At 37.2% G+C, this 16453-nt stretch overlaps 1 protein-coding gene across 1 annotated transcript; it reads left to right on the top strand.

The window, feature by feature from the left end:
- Positions 1-12482: 12482 nt before the first annotated feature.
- Positions 12483-14034, top strand: LOC133292801 (ribonuclease 1-like). Its single transcript, XM_061491253.1, has 3 exons — positions 12483-12734; positions 13380-13575; positions 13790-14034. Exons 1-3 carry the CDS (start codon positions 12483-12485, stop codon positions 14032-14034), a joined length of 693 nt encoding a protein of 230 aa, XP_061347237.1.
- Positions 14035-16453: the final 2419 nt, after the last annotated feature.

The raw sequence follows: 16453 nt of genomic DNA, 5'->3' as shown, positions 1-16453 counted from the left end.
AATCAGTGAATTGCCCTTGGTCCGGGACCAAGTGGATTGAGGTAAGAAATTGGTTCATTACATGTGTAATTATAAATTAACGTGTATGGGTTGAACTGAGAGTGATTGGGAATGTCCTCTGTGTAGGCATTCCGCTGTGTACCGAGTTGAGGGATAAGCTGCTGCGGAGCTTGTGGAAACGCAAATTAAGGTAACCTCTTGGTACTGGGGCTTGTTCCCCTTTTCTGTTCCACCTTGCCAGTTGATGGCAACGGTAGGAAGTGTGTATGAATAGTATAGAACACATGAGCATGCATGCATTATTGCTACTATTGATATGCATCGAAGTGAACCATTGAGTGAGCGGTATATTCGGAGCGCTTCTTATTTTGCATTTTGTTGGCCGTGTGGCCTAGGCTAGACTTAGGGCATGAACATGTCATTTGTATTTATTAGTAGCTTCATTAGCATCTTGTTCATGCCATTTTGCCTAAGTCTAGTAGTGATGTATTTGGTTATGTTGTCTTTTAATTAAGTCGAAATTTTAGAAGATGCATGTCTAATTATGATGGAAGGGCCTTAGGCCTATTTTAGGTTATGATAATATGTATGATGGAAATATGCATGAAAAAGGTGTTAGTGATTGCAACTACTTAAGAATGATTAATATGGACTCTATGTTTAATAACTATAAACTGGATTGGGTTGTAAGTGCCCCAAGGCGTTGTTGGTCCTTGTGTGTGCCACCCATTGGATTATTACTGTATTATCATGTGTTTATTAGGTACATTGAGGTTTTAAATGATCTTTTACAAATTTGGGATTATTGGAAAAACAAAGGAAACTCTGGCGAATTTTCTGTAGAATTGGCAGATTTTAGGCGAACTTCGGAAGAGCATATCTCCCTCTATAGAGGTCCCCTAGGGACGTGCCATACGTCATTTTGAAGGTTGAGATGTCCTCTACCTTGTGTCAAAATTTGAGGAAATTCTGGGTTGATCTTCGGCCTGAAATAAATAGAGAAACACGGACTGCCCATGTGCCCCTGCACCTGAGGCAGATTCTGGACCGGATTTGGGAAATTAATTCCCGCTTCGTTTCTCCGTCAAATTAAGCGTGTGATATGTCAAAATGAAGTTTGAGATGTCTAGTTTGTAGGATAAAAATTTGAGAGCAAATGGTTGAGTCGATTGAGTGCAGTAATTCGGGCAAAGTGAGTGGTTTGGGCTGTTTTTGGGGTTGTTTGGGCTAATTGCTTATCCAACTTCAAACGGCGATAACCGGAGCAAATGAGCTCCGAATTGAGCGTATTTTAGCTTGTTAAAAAGGGAATTAAGTAACACAAAGATATAATCTGAGAAGTAGGGTTGGTTGCGATCTGTTTGGTCGCAGAAAAACTTAGAGTGTAACATATTCGAATTGGTGTAAAACGTAAAGTTGGAAATTGGCTAAGTGAGTTTATGGGAACTCCTTAGTAACTTATAATAAGTAACGTAAGTGATAAAAATAGTTTAAATAAGTCTTCCGCAAGAGTTTATGGTTACGGTCACAGCTTTTAATTATTACGCCTTTTTATGTTTTAAATGCTCGCGTAATAATCGGAAAAAATTTATTCGCGTTTCATAAATGAACTGCTGTGATTGTAACTGCGCTTAATATCATAATTAATGTTAACAATACCGGTACGTAACGGGCTGTTACACTTGTGATGGAGCCAAATCATAGACTCTGCAGTAGAAGGATGACGTGTCATTAATAACTGATTTTTGCTAGCATGGTCTGGAAGGAGATGATACAACCCATCCTGTTCATTAGCAACTCCAATTGTCTTCTTCGTGGTAAGATCCTGAATAAGACAATGAGAAGGAAAAAATGTGATAGAACAATTCAAATCAGTTGTAAGTTTTTGAGTGGAGATAAGATTAGTAGAAAGCTGAGGAACATAAAGAACATTTTTAAGAAACAAGGAAGGTTGAATTTGAATGTTACCAGAACCAATAACTGATTTATGGGTTCCATCAGCTACGGATATAGTATGACTACCAACAGTAGGATGATAAGAACAAAACAACTCAGTACGACAAGCCATATGATCAGTTGCACCAGAATCCAAAATCCATGAGGTTTTAAAATCAGTGCAAGAAGCAAGAAGAGATATAGAACGTGTGCTCTTACCAGATAAGATCGAAGAACTATCATGCTCGGCCATTCTTTAACAAAAAAGTTAACAACCAGCGATAAAATCAACCAAACAGAATATCAAATGACCTCTGATCAGAAAAATAATTACAGAACCAGACAGAAGACAAGAAGACGAGAAGAATGGTGGTGGTCCGGTCCAAAAACACGGCCGCACGCGCCGGAGAAAGAAGTTGTGCGTGGGATTCACTCGCCAGGAAAGGGGCGGCGCGTGAGAGCGCGTGGATGGGCTTCGTCGGCTGAGATTTTTCTGGTGTGGTTGTCCGGTGAGCGCGCACCTGTCTGTGGGTGGTCGCGGTTGAAAAGTCGCCGGAAAGTGGTCCAAACGGTGAAGATAGATCTGATTGGAGGCGGTCGGAGGTGTTTCGGTCGTTTGTGGCGGAGGAACAGTGCGTAGAATGATAGATCGGAGGAAAAATAAGGTCAACAATGGTCCCCTTGGTCCAAAAGGTCCCCGGAAAAATTTTCCAGTGGCGGCTGATGGCGGCAAGAGACAAAGAAATTAGGGTTTTGTTAAAAAAAAGATAATATGTGCGGAAGCAAAGCCCTCAGATCGAGAGCTCTGATACCAACTTGAAAAAGGGTATTCTAATATATTATAGAATTGTAAATAATCTGTACAAAGGGTTCTCTATTTATAGAGAATATTTGACCTAATTTTAACCTAATGGGCTTGGCCCAATACAACAAATAAATGACTAAATAATAACTAAATAATAACTAAATAATTATTATTTACAACATGTATAATCATATGTAAGATAGTAATTAGAATTGTAAAGGAATTAATGTATGTAAAATCTATAAACTTCATGTTAGTCTAAGTAATGTGAGTTGTTGCTTCACAACGACGAAGTGACAATGTTATGATTAATAAATAAGCTAAGGTACCATTAAGGGAAAGAGATTGTATGATTATTGAAAGAGCTAATGTACGATTTAATGTGAGATTATACTATTAGTGTATGAACTAATGTGCAATAGCATTTAGAATGGCATGATTAGTGTAAGAGCTAATGTGCTATTGAGTTTGAAAATGGCATGATTAGTTAAGAGCTAATGTGCTATTGAGTTTGAAAATGGCATTATTAGTGTAAGAGCTAATGTGCTATTGAGTTTGAAAATGGCATTATTAGTGTAAGAGCTAATGTGCTATCGAGTTTGGATGGCATGATTAGTGTAAGAGCTAATGTGCTATTGAGTTTGGATGGCATGATTAGTGTAAGAGTTAATGTGCTATTGAGTTTGGATGGCATGATTAGTGTAAGAGCTAATGTGCTATTGAGTTTGGATGGCATGATTAGTGTAAGAGCTAATGTGCTATTGAGTTTGAAAATGGCATGATTAGTGTAAGAGCTAATGTGCAATAGAAATTGAAATTTGCATGGTTAGTGGAAGAGCTAATGTGCAATAGAAATTGAAATTGCATGGTTAGTGGAAGAGCTAATGTGCAATAGAAATTGAAATTTGCTTGGTTAGTGGAAAGGAACATACCCAGGAAGTCATAGTGAATTATACATATGTGAAATACGATTAGTATACCACTATTCCTATAATGAGGGTAGCCTCATGTGTTTATACAAAACACATCTTGCCATTAGATACGGATATGATACAGGCACCAAATGGACTGGGTCCATGTGTGACCTGGAGTGTATTGGGTACAAGTTTGCTGTTATATACAGATATGTTATAAATATGAATTCCTCTGTGCACGGGGTGCATGTTATACGACTTGAGTGTATGGATATCTCTGTGCGGCTTACGTGCCCGAAGTGTATGGCTATCTCCGCGCGGATTATGTTCCCGGAGACTATTATTATCTTATATGAGTAATATGAGACGAGAAAGTATCCCGCATTGGTGGGACTGCTAGTATAGTTGAGGTATTTTATATAAGTGCATAAATAAGAAACAATTGGTGATGCTCCTAGCACAGGGGAAACTGATGGTAGATTGCCTATTACTGCGTGAATTATAAGGGCAGATTCTCTGATCGGTGGGTCATTTACATCTGGGGTCCTTAGGACAGCAAGAGCTCGAGGGGTTTGACCTGGGGATAATTTACCCACCGTATTGGGAGGATGGTGTCGCGTGAAGAACGCAACACAGGATGTCAGATAACTTTAAGTTAACAGAAATATATTGAATGGAATGTAATATATGAGACGTCATGAGAAGGTAGTTTGAGGTGTGAGTTCCGAGCACTAGGAAATGTGTGTATGTGTACACCGAGTGGGGTGATATGAATTTTGGGTTCCAAGGAAAGTGTGAAGATTGTCGGAGATTATTGCTTTATGATATAGAATAGCAACGTTTTAATATTGATGAATTGAGTGAATGTTGTAGTAGAAGGGACTAATGAGGAATAAATGTGTAGTTAAGATGGTGGCCTGATGGCCTTTCATAAGAAGTTAATTGTGATGGGATTAGGCAGAAATGTTAATAAGGACCAGTGACTTAAATTTTAGTGATTCAAGAAAGGTTGATAACTCAATGGAGTGATTTGGAGCACGGTATGCGATACATGCTAAGTGAGAGAGATATATCTCTGGGAGATACACGGTATTGATAAAATTTTTGAAAATTGTTTAAGGATGAAAATAATGCCAGGTAATAGAACGATCGTGTTTGGAGATTACCAATATGAGGAGACTTATATGGGAGGATTATGATATAGTATTTTAAGTGGGACATCCATGACAAAAATGTCGATAATGAGGAAATGGAGGTATAAATGAATGAAAAATATGTTGAATCTATAACATTGTTACAGAATGATGAGTAGAAATGGTTAGTTGGTGAAAATATTAGGGGTGAGGTCTTTGATACGGAAGGCATTGATGGAGGTTGAGTTTAGGCTCTGAGAGGGCTAAATTGATAGAGTTTAAATGGTTAAGTGATAAATAGATTAACAAGGAGTGTAAATTATAAATATGATGTTGTAGAAGGAAATATTCATGAATGGAATTGTGGGTGAAGACCTGGAAATGACTGACAGGGAGTATGAGCTGTTGTGAGGATTGTTAGCTTCGTGTCCCAAATAGAAAGACACAATGGTGATTATCAAAGAAGCTATGGAGACACGAGACAAAGTAAAGTAAAGTAAGTAAAAATGAAATGTAATGTGAGTTGGTATTAATTGGGTGTTGTAGCATGCCATTGAAACTAGAAGGTATGCGCTTGTGGGCAAGTTAAGAAAACAACGAAATGATAAGAGTAGTAACAATAATGGAAATGATCGGTATGTTTGGGTATAGTCGAAACAGTAAGGACAGCGAGACAATTTAAGTACTAAAGAAAGTGTGAGATGGAAATATTCCAGGAATAATCAGTAAGTATACATGAGAACAGTTAGAGCCTGTTATGAAAACGGTTAGAGGCTTTTGAGAATGACATTGGGTCAGAAAGATAGATAGAGATGAGGATGAGGTGAAGTGATACAGACAAATCTGTAATATGATTATATTATCACCTACAAATCAGCGAAAGTGCAACGGTGAACCAGAGAAAGTTTAGAGTATTGAGAATTAAAAGTCATAGCACCATAATAGACAAGTTATTATGAAGGATTGGGGAATGATAGGTATCACAAAAAGGGGGTTATGCCTGTGACAAAGGTAAAATGGTAAAGATACACACCTGAGGAGGCTACTTGGGAACAGGAGGATGAGATTCTCCGGTGGTATCCTGAGTTAGCGGACGAGTATGAGTTAATTTTGCGGATAAAATTCTAAAAGGTGGGATGAATATAACACATCACATTTCTAAGTTTAAATATTACTATGTTAAATGAGAATTAAAGAGAAGGATTAGTGAAAATCCTGAGTATAAGGCCAAAATACAAAGAAAGGGCAAAACGGTAATTAGCCATGCACACAACCCTAGGAAGATAAAATTGAGTAGAAGGTCTCAGATGATAAAAAGAACACTGGAAATGGATTCAGAACGAAAAATCGAGTGGATAGGCAAGTTTCAGAAAATTTGATGAATAGTGATTTGTTCGGTGTAAAATACTGCGGTATAATTGTACCGATAAGCGTAAAAATATAATCATTATTTTTAGGAAGTAAAAATATGACGTGGACGAGAAAATTACATAGGTTGTGAATTTGTGGTGTAAATTAGATGAATGATTAAAGTTAAATCACATGTGGGACCCACCTATGGTTTAAGTGACTCAAAAGTCACAATTTCATGACACTTTCTCTCTCCATTCCCTTCTCTTCTCCCGTGAAGTGCAGCCCCTCCATGGCCATTTCACCTTCAATTTTCATTCTTCCATAACTTGATCATTTCTCCACCAAATCCATTGATTCTTGTCTTGAAACTTGATGGAAAACACCTTCGAAAGCCATCGGTAGTACTCTTAAGCCTTGAAACCCTCTCTATTGTGAGAAAAAGGGCATATACAGCCACGAATTTTCTTGGAGTTTTGTGATTTTGGGGTTGATTTCTTAAGCTATTGCTTGTGGAGTTCTAGGAGGAGCCTTGTCACATAATTGTGAGTAAGTTTCAACACCTCTCATGGATTAATTTGATGATTTATTTTTATGAACCCTAAAGAGGGCTTGGTTGATTGATGTGTTTAGAGAGCTCAAATGGAAAATGTTTGTACATGAATGTGTCTTAGAATGATGTGTAGTAGCCCTAAATGCAATAAAAATTATTGATGAAAAATGTGAATTTTTAACTTAGAAATGTTTGAGGTTGTCATGACTTTGAGTTTTGAAAATGTGTTAGGATTGGATTGGTGAGTTGTTGTATGATTGTATGTTGATATAATGGGATTGTATGAGGAATGAAGTGATTAAAATTGAGTGAAGAACCTTTGGAATTGTTTAGGCCACAATTTGGCCAATTAGAGAATTGTAGGGAATGGATGTTGTTTGCATGACTTGGATGATGTATCATGTATTGAATGGTATTTAGATGGGTTGCGTGGTGGTTGGAAAATGGAAGAATCAATGAAAGATAATTGAGGGTGTTAAATTCCTTAAAGGATCCTAGAGTGAATTATTAAGCAAAACAATGCTTAAAAGACGTACAATGGAAAAACGACACTTGATTTAGCCTTCTAGCAACCTAAGGATGTATAATAAAATGAGAAAGAAAATTTAGAAAAATAAATTTGGAATTATGCCTTGTTTGGCCGAACCTACCTAGTGTGGGTATGGAAATTTGACGTTTTTCGCGTTTTAATAGAATTGTCGTGTACTGACAATTCATACATGGATATTGTAGGTTGTCGTACGTCAATTTAAACCCTGAACCGTGAGTCGGTGGATTTCCCTTGGTCCTGGACCAAGTGGATTGAGGTAAGTGGTTAGATCAATGCATGAATAATTGTAAATTGGCATGTGTTGTATGAGTTTTTGAGTAATTGAGAATGTCCTCTGTGTAGGCATTTTGTTGAGTATCAAGTTGGGCAATAAGCTGTTGTGGAGCTAAGTGGAGGAATATATTGAGGGAACCTTTTGGTACTGGGGCTTGTTCCCCTTGTGTGTTCCACCATACCCGTTGAGGGTGATGGTAGGAAATGTATATGAGTAGTGTAGAATAACATGAGCATGCATGTAGTATTTATGAGGGTACTTCAGTACCGAGTCTCTGGCCAGTAGACAGTGTAGCCTTCGGGCAAGTCGGACATCCACTGGATAGGTCTCCGAGAGGGAGTTCCAGTTGACCTAGGGTCGTGGTGTGTAATCCGGATAGGAGCACACTAGAAAGTCCCGAGTGTATACGGATGGGAGGGGTACCTTGGTTTGATGTTCTAGGAACACGCCTTGGATGAGACCCATAGGCTTATATGCCGAGGACGTTGCATGGTATTGGTAGCTACCATTCTCGCTTCGTCGTATTTTGTATTCCTACATTCCCCGACTTCTCTAAATCCCTTGCTTTATCCCGTTTTGAAAAGTTATTTTATATTATTTATATGCATCGAAGTGAGCCATTGGGCGGAGTTTTCTCCAGAACCTCTGGGTTACTGAGATATATTTATATATCTCACCCCGTCTTGGGGGCTTTAATTCAGGAGGTAGCAGTGGCACTGGAGCGGCAAGCTAGAAGCCCGTAGGATGACTAGTCGGAGCACTTTTATTATTTTGCATTTGGGTGGCCACTTGGCCTAGGCTAGACTTAGGGCATGAACATCCCATATGTATGTAGGATGAATTTCATAGTCATATTTGTTCATGTCATTTTGCCTAAGTCTAGTGTATATGTCATTTGAAGTTTTATGTATCAAGTTGTAAATTAAAGTTGTGAATTTGTAAGTTGTAATTTAAAGTTTGAAGTTGTAAGTTGTAACATGTAAGTTAAATGTTGTAATTGTACGATGGATGCTTGATGTACTATGATGGAAGGGCTTTAGGCCTATTTTAGGTTTATGATTACTTGTATGTTGAGAATTTGCATGAAAATGGACTTTGGTGATTGAAACAAGTTAAGGATTATAAAGTGAGCTATATTGTGTAATAAATATAAACTGAGTTGGGTTGTAAGTGCCCCAAGGCATTGTTGGTCCTTGTGTGTGCCACCCATTGGATTATTAGGTACATTTGAGGTACTAGAGAGCTTTTGCAAATTTGGGGATTTTAGGAAAAACAAAGGAAACGCTGGCGAATTTTCTGTAGAATTGGCAGAATTTAGGTGAAATTCGGGAGAGCATATCTCCTTCCACAAAGGTCCGATAGGGACTTACCATACGCCATTTTTAAGGTTGAGATGTCGTCTTTCTTGTGGTAAAATTTGAGAGAAATCTGGGTTGAAAGCTGGCCTGTAGAAGTCAGAGAGTGCAGACTGCCCAATTGTTCACTGCACTTGTGGCAGTTCTGGACCAGTTTTGGGAAATTAATTCCCGCTTCCTTTCTTGGTCAAATTAGGTATATGATATATAAAATTGAATATTGAGGTGTCTAGTTTATGGTATAAAAATTTGAGAGCAATTGTTGAGTGTATTTTCTGCAGTAATTCGTGGAGTGAGGGATGTTTAGAGCTGTTTTGGGGTTGGTTGGCAGTTTTGCTTGTACAACTTCAAACGGCGATATCCGGAGCATACGAGATCGAAATGATTCGTGTGATGTCTCATTAGAAAGGTAATTAAGTAAGAAAAAAGATAGCTAAGGATGAAGGACTGGTTTTGTACGGTGTGTCTGCAGAAAAATAATAACCGAACCATGTTCGGATAGGTAGAAAACGTAAGATTAAGAAATTGGCTAAGTGGGTTTATGGGAACCCCTTAGTATCTTATAGTAAGTAAAATAAGATATAAAAATAGTTTAATCTAGTATTCCGCAAGAGTTTATTACAGTTATGATCACAGCTTTTATTTATTACGCTTTTTACAGTTTTAAATATTCGCGTAATAAACGGAAAAAGTTTACTCGCATTTTTATAAATGAATTGTTGTGATTGTAACTGCACTTAATATCATAATTAATGTTAGCAATACCGGTGTACAACGGGCTATTACATAACCCAGGTGGCAACTCTTCTGGTATAATATCCTCAAATTCCCTAATTAAGATTAGGACTTGTGAATGCAATTCTTTGATATAATTGGTATGTTCATCTGCATTCATACTAAACTGCTTGGGAACTATAAATATTGCGAGTTCAAAGGGAGTAAGTGGACAAAACCCATAAACTATTCCAAAAGGACTATTTCCTGCAGTTTGGTTCAATGATCGCATCTGTGATCCGTCATTGGAAAATTTTGTCTGATGTACCAGCAAGTCCCATTGCCCTTGACGATCTCCAATTAAACTTCTACCAAAAGATAAATCTTTATCTCCATGGAGCATGAGGTTGTGATGCTCATTGTCCCCAAATTCATAATATTGTTTGCAAACTAAAGACTTATTGAATGAAGGATCATTCTGCATGATATCTTTGGGTAGAACTTTCTCTTTGTCAGAGATATTACAATTTCTAATAACTGACTTTCCACTGAAATCATTACAAGAGATTTCTTCCACCTCTGGATTCTCATCGTCTTGCTCCCAATCATACTTATCATAGATAGGGAACTCGTTATAAACTGGAGCATCCATAACGAGATTCTCATCATCTTGATCTTCATCATAGATCGAGACCCTATGATCTTCTGTCAAGTCTCTGATATAAAAGACTCTTTCGATGGTGTGTAACCCGTCGATGAACTCATCTAGATGAGTGGTGCCCTTGAATTCCGGGATCTCAATCTTCACCACAATATTAGCAAAAAAAGGATTTATCGCCAGGTTGACTTCGTCCTTGTCGCTCCTGGTCCCATAATGGGTTTTCGCTCTTTTTCTCTATCTGAGATGATCTTTCAGACTCCCTTCCTTCATCTGACTCGTCCAACTGTGTTTGGGCAAACAGTTGTTCGAGCTCCTGACTTCGTCTACCTTGTTCTGCCATTGTAGCGGCCATTGCAGCTATAACTATGCGTCTCTTGCATCGATGTGTGGTTGTTCGCCGTCACCGTTAAGGGTGTTACCACGCCCTCTACCGCCGTCGTCGCCTCGACCCTGTTGTCCACGACCTCGACCTCGACCGCCATTGTTCTGTTCATCCATTTATGTGACAACCAGAGCTCTAATACCAAATAATGATAAAGCAGTAACCTATTTGCTAAACAGGGATTGCGATAACGAATACAAGGATTATGAGAAAACACTTTTCTCTTTTCTTAATTTTATTTAACCCAAAAAATAACATAATAATAATAAGGTTCTCCACGTCTTAAATAGGCAAAATAAAATAACAAAAAAAAAGTAAATAACTATAATCATGCACAATCAAAGGAGATAACGTATAATCAATGCACACTCAAACATAATCTAAAAATAACAAAAAAAGAAAATAATTAACAGTTATTGAAAAATCCTAAACTATGAAATAAATTATAGAAAAACTCAATCCAAGTCAGTCACCTCAGGTGCATCAGATTTTGATTGGCTTGCCCCACTGAATCAATGGTGCTCCTGGAGCACCTTAATAATTTCGAAGAAGTAGGAGGTATATTGTGTAACCAATAAGGATATCTCAGCCGATAAGTACGTTATTGGGCAAAATTAAGGGGAATGATTGGTTGCACTGAATAATAGTTATTCAGGTACTAGGCAAATATCAGTTGAAAGAGTCACATTTTTCTTGTTCAATTTTTACCCATTTAACATTCCTTTTATTAACGTTATACCATGTCCTTTCGTTTGAGGAATTAAGTCAAATTAGTAATTCACGAAGCATAATTTAATTTTTCAGGTTTTTATGCTCTATCTAAAACTGATGGACATGGATCACGTGCTAGTGGGATTAATATTTTCTTTAGAGAAATGATTAGTTGAGTTGAATGAGATTTTATTCATATAATTATTAATTTTAGCTTTTTCAGTGTAATGTCTTTTAAAACTGTACTTTAATTTCGGTTTTATTAATATTTTTTTTTTGTATTAAATTAATGGTTGAAACATTAACTATATAATGTAACTAGTTGGAAATGTAAATAATTTAAATGATACAACAACACATAATAAAATTATAACAAATATATTTACAATGTTTTGATGCATAACTCCAGCTATAGGAGAAGATTGTTTTCCTACCACACTAACATCCATATGATGGGTCCCATCACCATTAAATAAATAAAAAAACTTCAAAAAAAAAATTCTTGTGAGAGCGATGCTCAATGTGCAGGTTTAGTTTTAGAATGTGTTTCAAAAACTTTTTTATACTTAATCTCAATTTGTATTCAAAACTCTCTCTATGCTATTTTATTAAGTTGTCAAATGTCCCATCTTAAACTATCATCTTCGTGTCCAATCAAAACTAGTTAGTATTATGGATACTGTTAATCACATTATTGGAAAACTTATATACTTCGTTTTCTATCTTTGCCAAGGCCTTTCTACTGAACAGAAAAAAAAAAAAAAAATTACCATAACAGAAACAAAATCAAATACAAAAATCCTTTTTACTTCTTCTTTTACAACCCACAGGAGTATTTGATCGTTTCCATCTTGTAATATTATTTAATTTTCATGTAAATCCGACAAAGTATTAGTTTCTTTTAGGTGCTCCACGTATTGATTCATTTTTATTTTTTTCGTAAATACGTATTGATTCATTCTATCGATGTTTTTCCCTCACATTGCTCGCTCTTATTTAAACATATACGTGGTACTATGTTTAAACATGACTCACGTGTAAAGAGGAACACTGGTGGGAAGATTTCTATATAAGGCTTCAATATCTGACCATGTAAGGCACACCTAAAGCCACTGAAATTAGCCTAAAAAAAAAAAAAGATGATGATGAAAAGCAAGTTTCTTTTGGCTTTGGCTTTGCTACTCTTGGGAATTCTCTATTGTGAAGCAAACTATTACAACACATATGATTATTTGGAACTAGCCTTGAGGTGGCCAAACTCCTATTGCTCCATACATGAAGGCACTTGCAGGGACACAGTGCCCCAACATTTCACTATTAGCTACCTTCACCCCATGAAAAGGGGAGGGCCTGATCTGAAATATTGTCCAACACCATATCCTCTACCAAATAGCACTGTCAGTATCTCTTACTTTCTTAGACATTGAGCTTACTATTTTATCTTCTATTTATGGATGGTTTTCATATTTCTTTTGGGGGGAAAGTGATTCATCCTTGAAATTTGAATAGACCAAATAACTGGGACAAAAGTAGTTTCTAAAAGCCTAGAATGTTAGCTCAACCAGAATGATACCTTGTTGATTTAAAGGTGTTTGGTTTGATTTCAAATAGTGACTCTTTATTAGTAAATTCAGATCTAAGCCCTCACCAAGCTTGTGACATGTGACTTAGGAATGAAGCAATATATCATTCCGTGAGTGTTGATAAAATTGGACCGAACTAAATTCAGAACTTGTGACTGGTTTGAGTAACAATTACCCCTAAACCATTGCACTACATGTATCATATAGGCTTCATTATTATATTTTTAATATACTATTTTATAATTTCAGTTCACTAATAACCTACCGGTTCAACCAGTGATTTATTAATCTAGTACCTCAACCTAGACTTATTTGAGTTTAATAACTTTGCATTTCATACACTTTCCTGTGACAAAAAAAAATAATTTCTAGAAAAATTGAGATTATGGTTATTAGAAGGATATAAGTTTTTTAAAAAGTTTATGTACATGAATAACTCAATAATCCATATACATGCAGATCGAGGCAAACAAAAATAACCTGCTCAGGTTCTGGCCTGATTTGACAACTGATAATTTTCTAGATAGCCAGACATTGTGGAAAGACCAGTGGAAAATGTACGGATCGTGCTCTAATATGAGGCCAGATGATTATATTGCGTACGCACTCAACAGCATAAAGAGAAATGATCTAAAGAAAATCTTGGCAAATGCAGGTAGATTACCACATATTAAAAGTCAATCAATTTCATGTGCACACTCACACAAAGGGGAAGTAAAAAATAACAAAATTTAACTCGGTGTTATTTTTTGCTTGAGCTGTTCATATAAAAGGCCATTTATGACATTTTCACTCCTCATATTTAGGAACACCAAGGTGACCCTAAATAAGAAAACAAAAAGTATAACTTGGTTTGATTTTGATGTCAGGTATTGTTCCCAGTGGAGTTCAGTATCCACCAGATAGAATATTGAATGTTTTCAGGACAGCTCTTGGTGTCAACGTGGACATAGTTTGTGAGACAGATACAAATGGGAACACTTATCTAGCAGAGGTCCATCAATGTGTTGATTACTATGGAACAACCCCCATAGACTGTTACCATAAGGCAAAAGGATGTGATGATAACCCCATCTTTCCTTATCCGGGATTCGGAGAAGAAAGTCCTAATTAAGTAGATAACTGCATGCAATTGCAGTCTCTTTGTATACGAACCCCATAAATTATATATGTTGAAAATAAAGGGTTCTAAATGTAAACTAGAATGATATTACAAAAGTTACTAATAAAATAAATAGGTGTTTCCAAATATCTGCAAAACAAAAGTTTACCACATGTTGATCACAAGTAGTTTTCTTGGTATAAAAAGATTATTAGATGTTGGTACCTAATTAATTCTTTGGACATCAATCACAGATAATTAAATAACACAGATAAATAACAATAATTTATTGAAGATAACAGAGCCATTCACCATTGTGACAATAACTCTGAATTACAACAATAAACAGCAAATTTAAGCAAACGATTATGGACTCATCTCCTCAATGGACTGGCCGATTAAGAAGGAATTACAACTCACACCTATTCCCTTACAGCAACTGAGGCATTCTCCTTCTCATTGCTCACACTCAACACCCATACAAAATTCTTCACACCCTCCCCACTACCCGTAACTAACTTATATTGCTCACTCCTCTCCTCCTCTCTCTCCAACATTTTCCTCTCCATTCATTGCTTGCCATGTGTCCCTTCCAGCAACTGATTGTGCTTTATCATTACCCTTTTCCTTATGGGCCTTCCGTGTGTATATTTGGCCATATGGCTTGAGTGGCCCATCAATACCCCCTTATTCAAAATTCACCTTGTCCCCAAGGTGAAAGTAAGGAAATTCAGTCCTAAAATCCTCCAAATTCTCCCATGTAGAATCACAGTCTGCCAACTCTTCGCACTGTACTAAAATCTCAACTTGCCCATTTAACAAACGATGCCACTACAGGGCAGCAGCAGGGTGGACTTGCAACTCTAAAGCATCAGACACGCACCTTGGCAGGTCCAACACAGGAACGGAAGGATGGACAACTCTCTTTAATTGAGAGAAATGAAAGACATCATGAACTTTTGAATATGAAGGGAGTTCTAATCGGTAAGCCACCGGACCTATCTTTTTTGTGATTTCAAATGGCCCAAAAAATCTTGGGCTCAATTTCTGATTGATTCTCCTAGCCAATGACTTCAGTTTATAAGGTTGGATCTTTAAAAAAACCTTTTCACCAACCAAATAGTCTTCCTCTCGACGCCCTTTATCTGCATGTAGCTTCATTCTTTGCTGTGCTTGGCACAAATTATTTTTTAACTCAACCAGAATAGCATCTTTAGCCACCATCCATGTATCTAATGTTGCCACTGATGTACTGCCTGGTGCAAAAGAAATAATTGTGGGTGGGACTCTTCCATAGACAACTCTAAATGGGGTCATTTGAATGGACCTGTTATAGGTGGTGTTGAACCAAAATTCAGCCCATGAAAGCCATTTAGCCCAACTTCTAGGATGTCCATTTGAAAAGCAACGAAGATAAGTTTCCAAGGTACAATTGACAACTTCGGTTTGACTATTCGTTTGAGGATGATAAGCTTAACTAAACTTCAATTTAGTTCCTGTCAATTTAAAGAGCTCGCCTCAAAATTTACTAACGAAGACCCTATCACGATCTGACACCATGGACTTTGGAATTCCATGCAGCCGAATCACTTCCCGCATGAAAACAACAGCTACGATTTGAGCATCAAAAGGATGTTTAAGTGTCATGAAGTGGCTGTATTTTGAAAGCCTATCCACAACAACCAATATGGTATCTGCCCTCATGGATAAGGGCAAGCCACCAATAAAATCTAATGAGACATCCTCCCACACCTGTTGCGGAATAGGTAAAGGTTGTAATAACCCTGCAGGCTTCAAATGATCATTTTTTTGTTGTTGGCATGTATCACAAGCACGAACAAAGGCAGCAATATCTTTACGCATCCCTTTCCAATAAAAAACTCCAGTCACTCTCTTTAGCGTCCTCAATTCTCTTGAATGACCCCCCCACGGAAAGGAATGGAATTCTTGTAAAATTTCAGCAATTTGTGGAGACGATCTAGGGAGAACCAACCTGTCTTATACCACAGACTTCCCTTGAGCACCTGGTATCCTGGATGAGAATTTGCATCCAATAACACATCAGTAAAAAATTTCTTTGTCACTAGATCATTAAGAACCTCCTCAGACAGCCCTTGTAGATCTGGGCTGGTAATCATAGTAAGTTCCTTGCAATCCATAACCCGAGACAGAGCATCAACTGTTGTATTCTCACTTCCTGGTTTGTAATGGATTTCAAAATCATACCCCATCAGCTTTGCCACCCACTTCTGTTGACCCTCAATCATTAGTCTTTGCTCCGTTAAATATTTGAGGCTCCTATGATTAGTTGTAATCACAAAATGGCGCCCCAACAAATAATGACGCCACTTATACACAGCAAAAACCATTGCCTTTAACTCTCGTTCATATACTGATAATAATTTGTCCTTTTCTGAAAAAACTTACTACA

The sequence above is a fragment of the Gastrolobium bilobum genome, unplaced genomic scaffold, assembly GCF_033153095.1.
Source record: "Gastrolobium bilobum isolate Gb01-03AN ecotype WA unplaced genomic scaffold, APGP_CSIRO_Gbil_v1 utg76343, whole genome shotgun sequence".
Classification (NCBI taxonomy): domain Eukaryota; kingdom Viridiplantae; phylum Streptophyta; class Magnoliopsida; order Fabales; family Fabaceae; genus Gastrolobium; species Gastrolobium bilobum.
This window is presented reverse-complemented; position numbering and strand designations above follow the sequence as displayed.

Coding starts and splice junctions, on each gene's coding strand:
- LOC133292801 (XM_061491253.1), top strand. CDS start 12,483: ATGAAAAGCAAGTTTCTTTTGGCTTTGGCTTTGCTACTCTTGGGAATT. Junction 12,735..13,379: donor ATCCTCTACCAAATAGCACT/GTCAGTATCTCT, acceptor ATATACATGCAG/ATCGAGGCAAACAAAAATAA. Junction 13,576..13,789: donor GAAAATCTTGGCAAATGCAG/GTAGATTACCAC, acceptor TTTTGATGTCAG/GTATTGTTCCCAGTGGAGTT.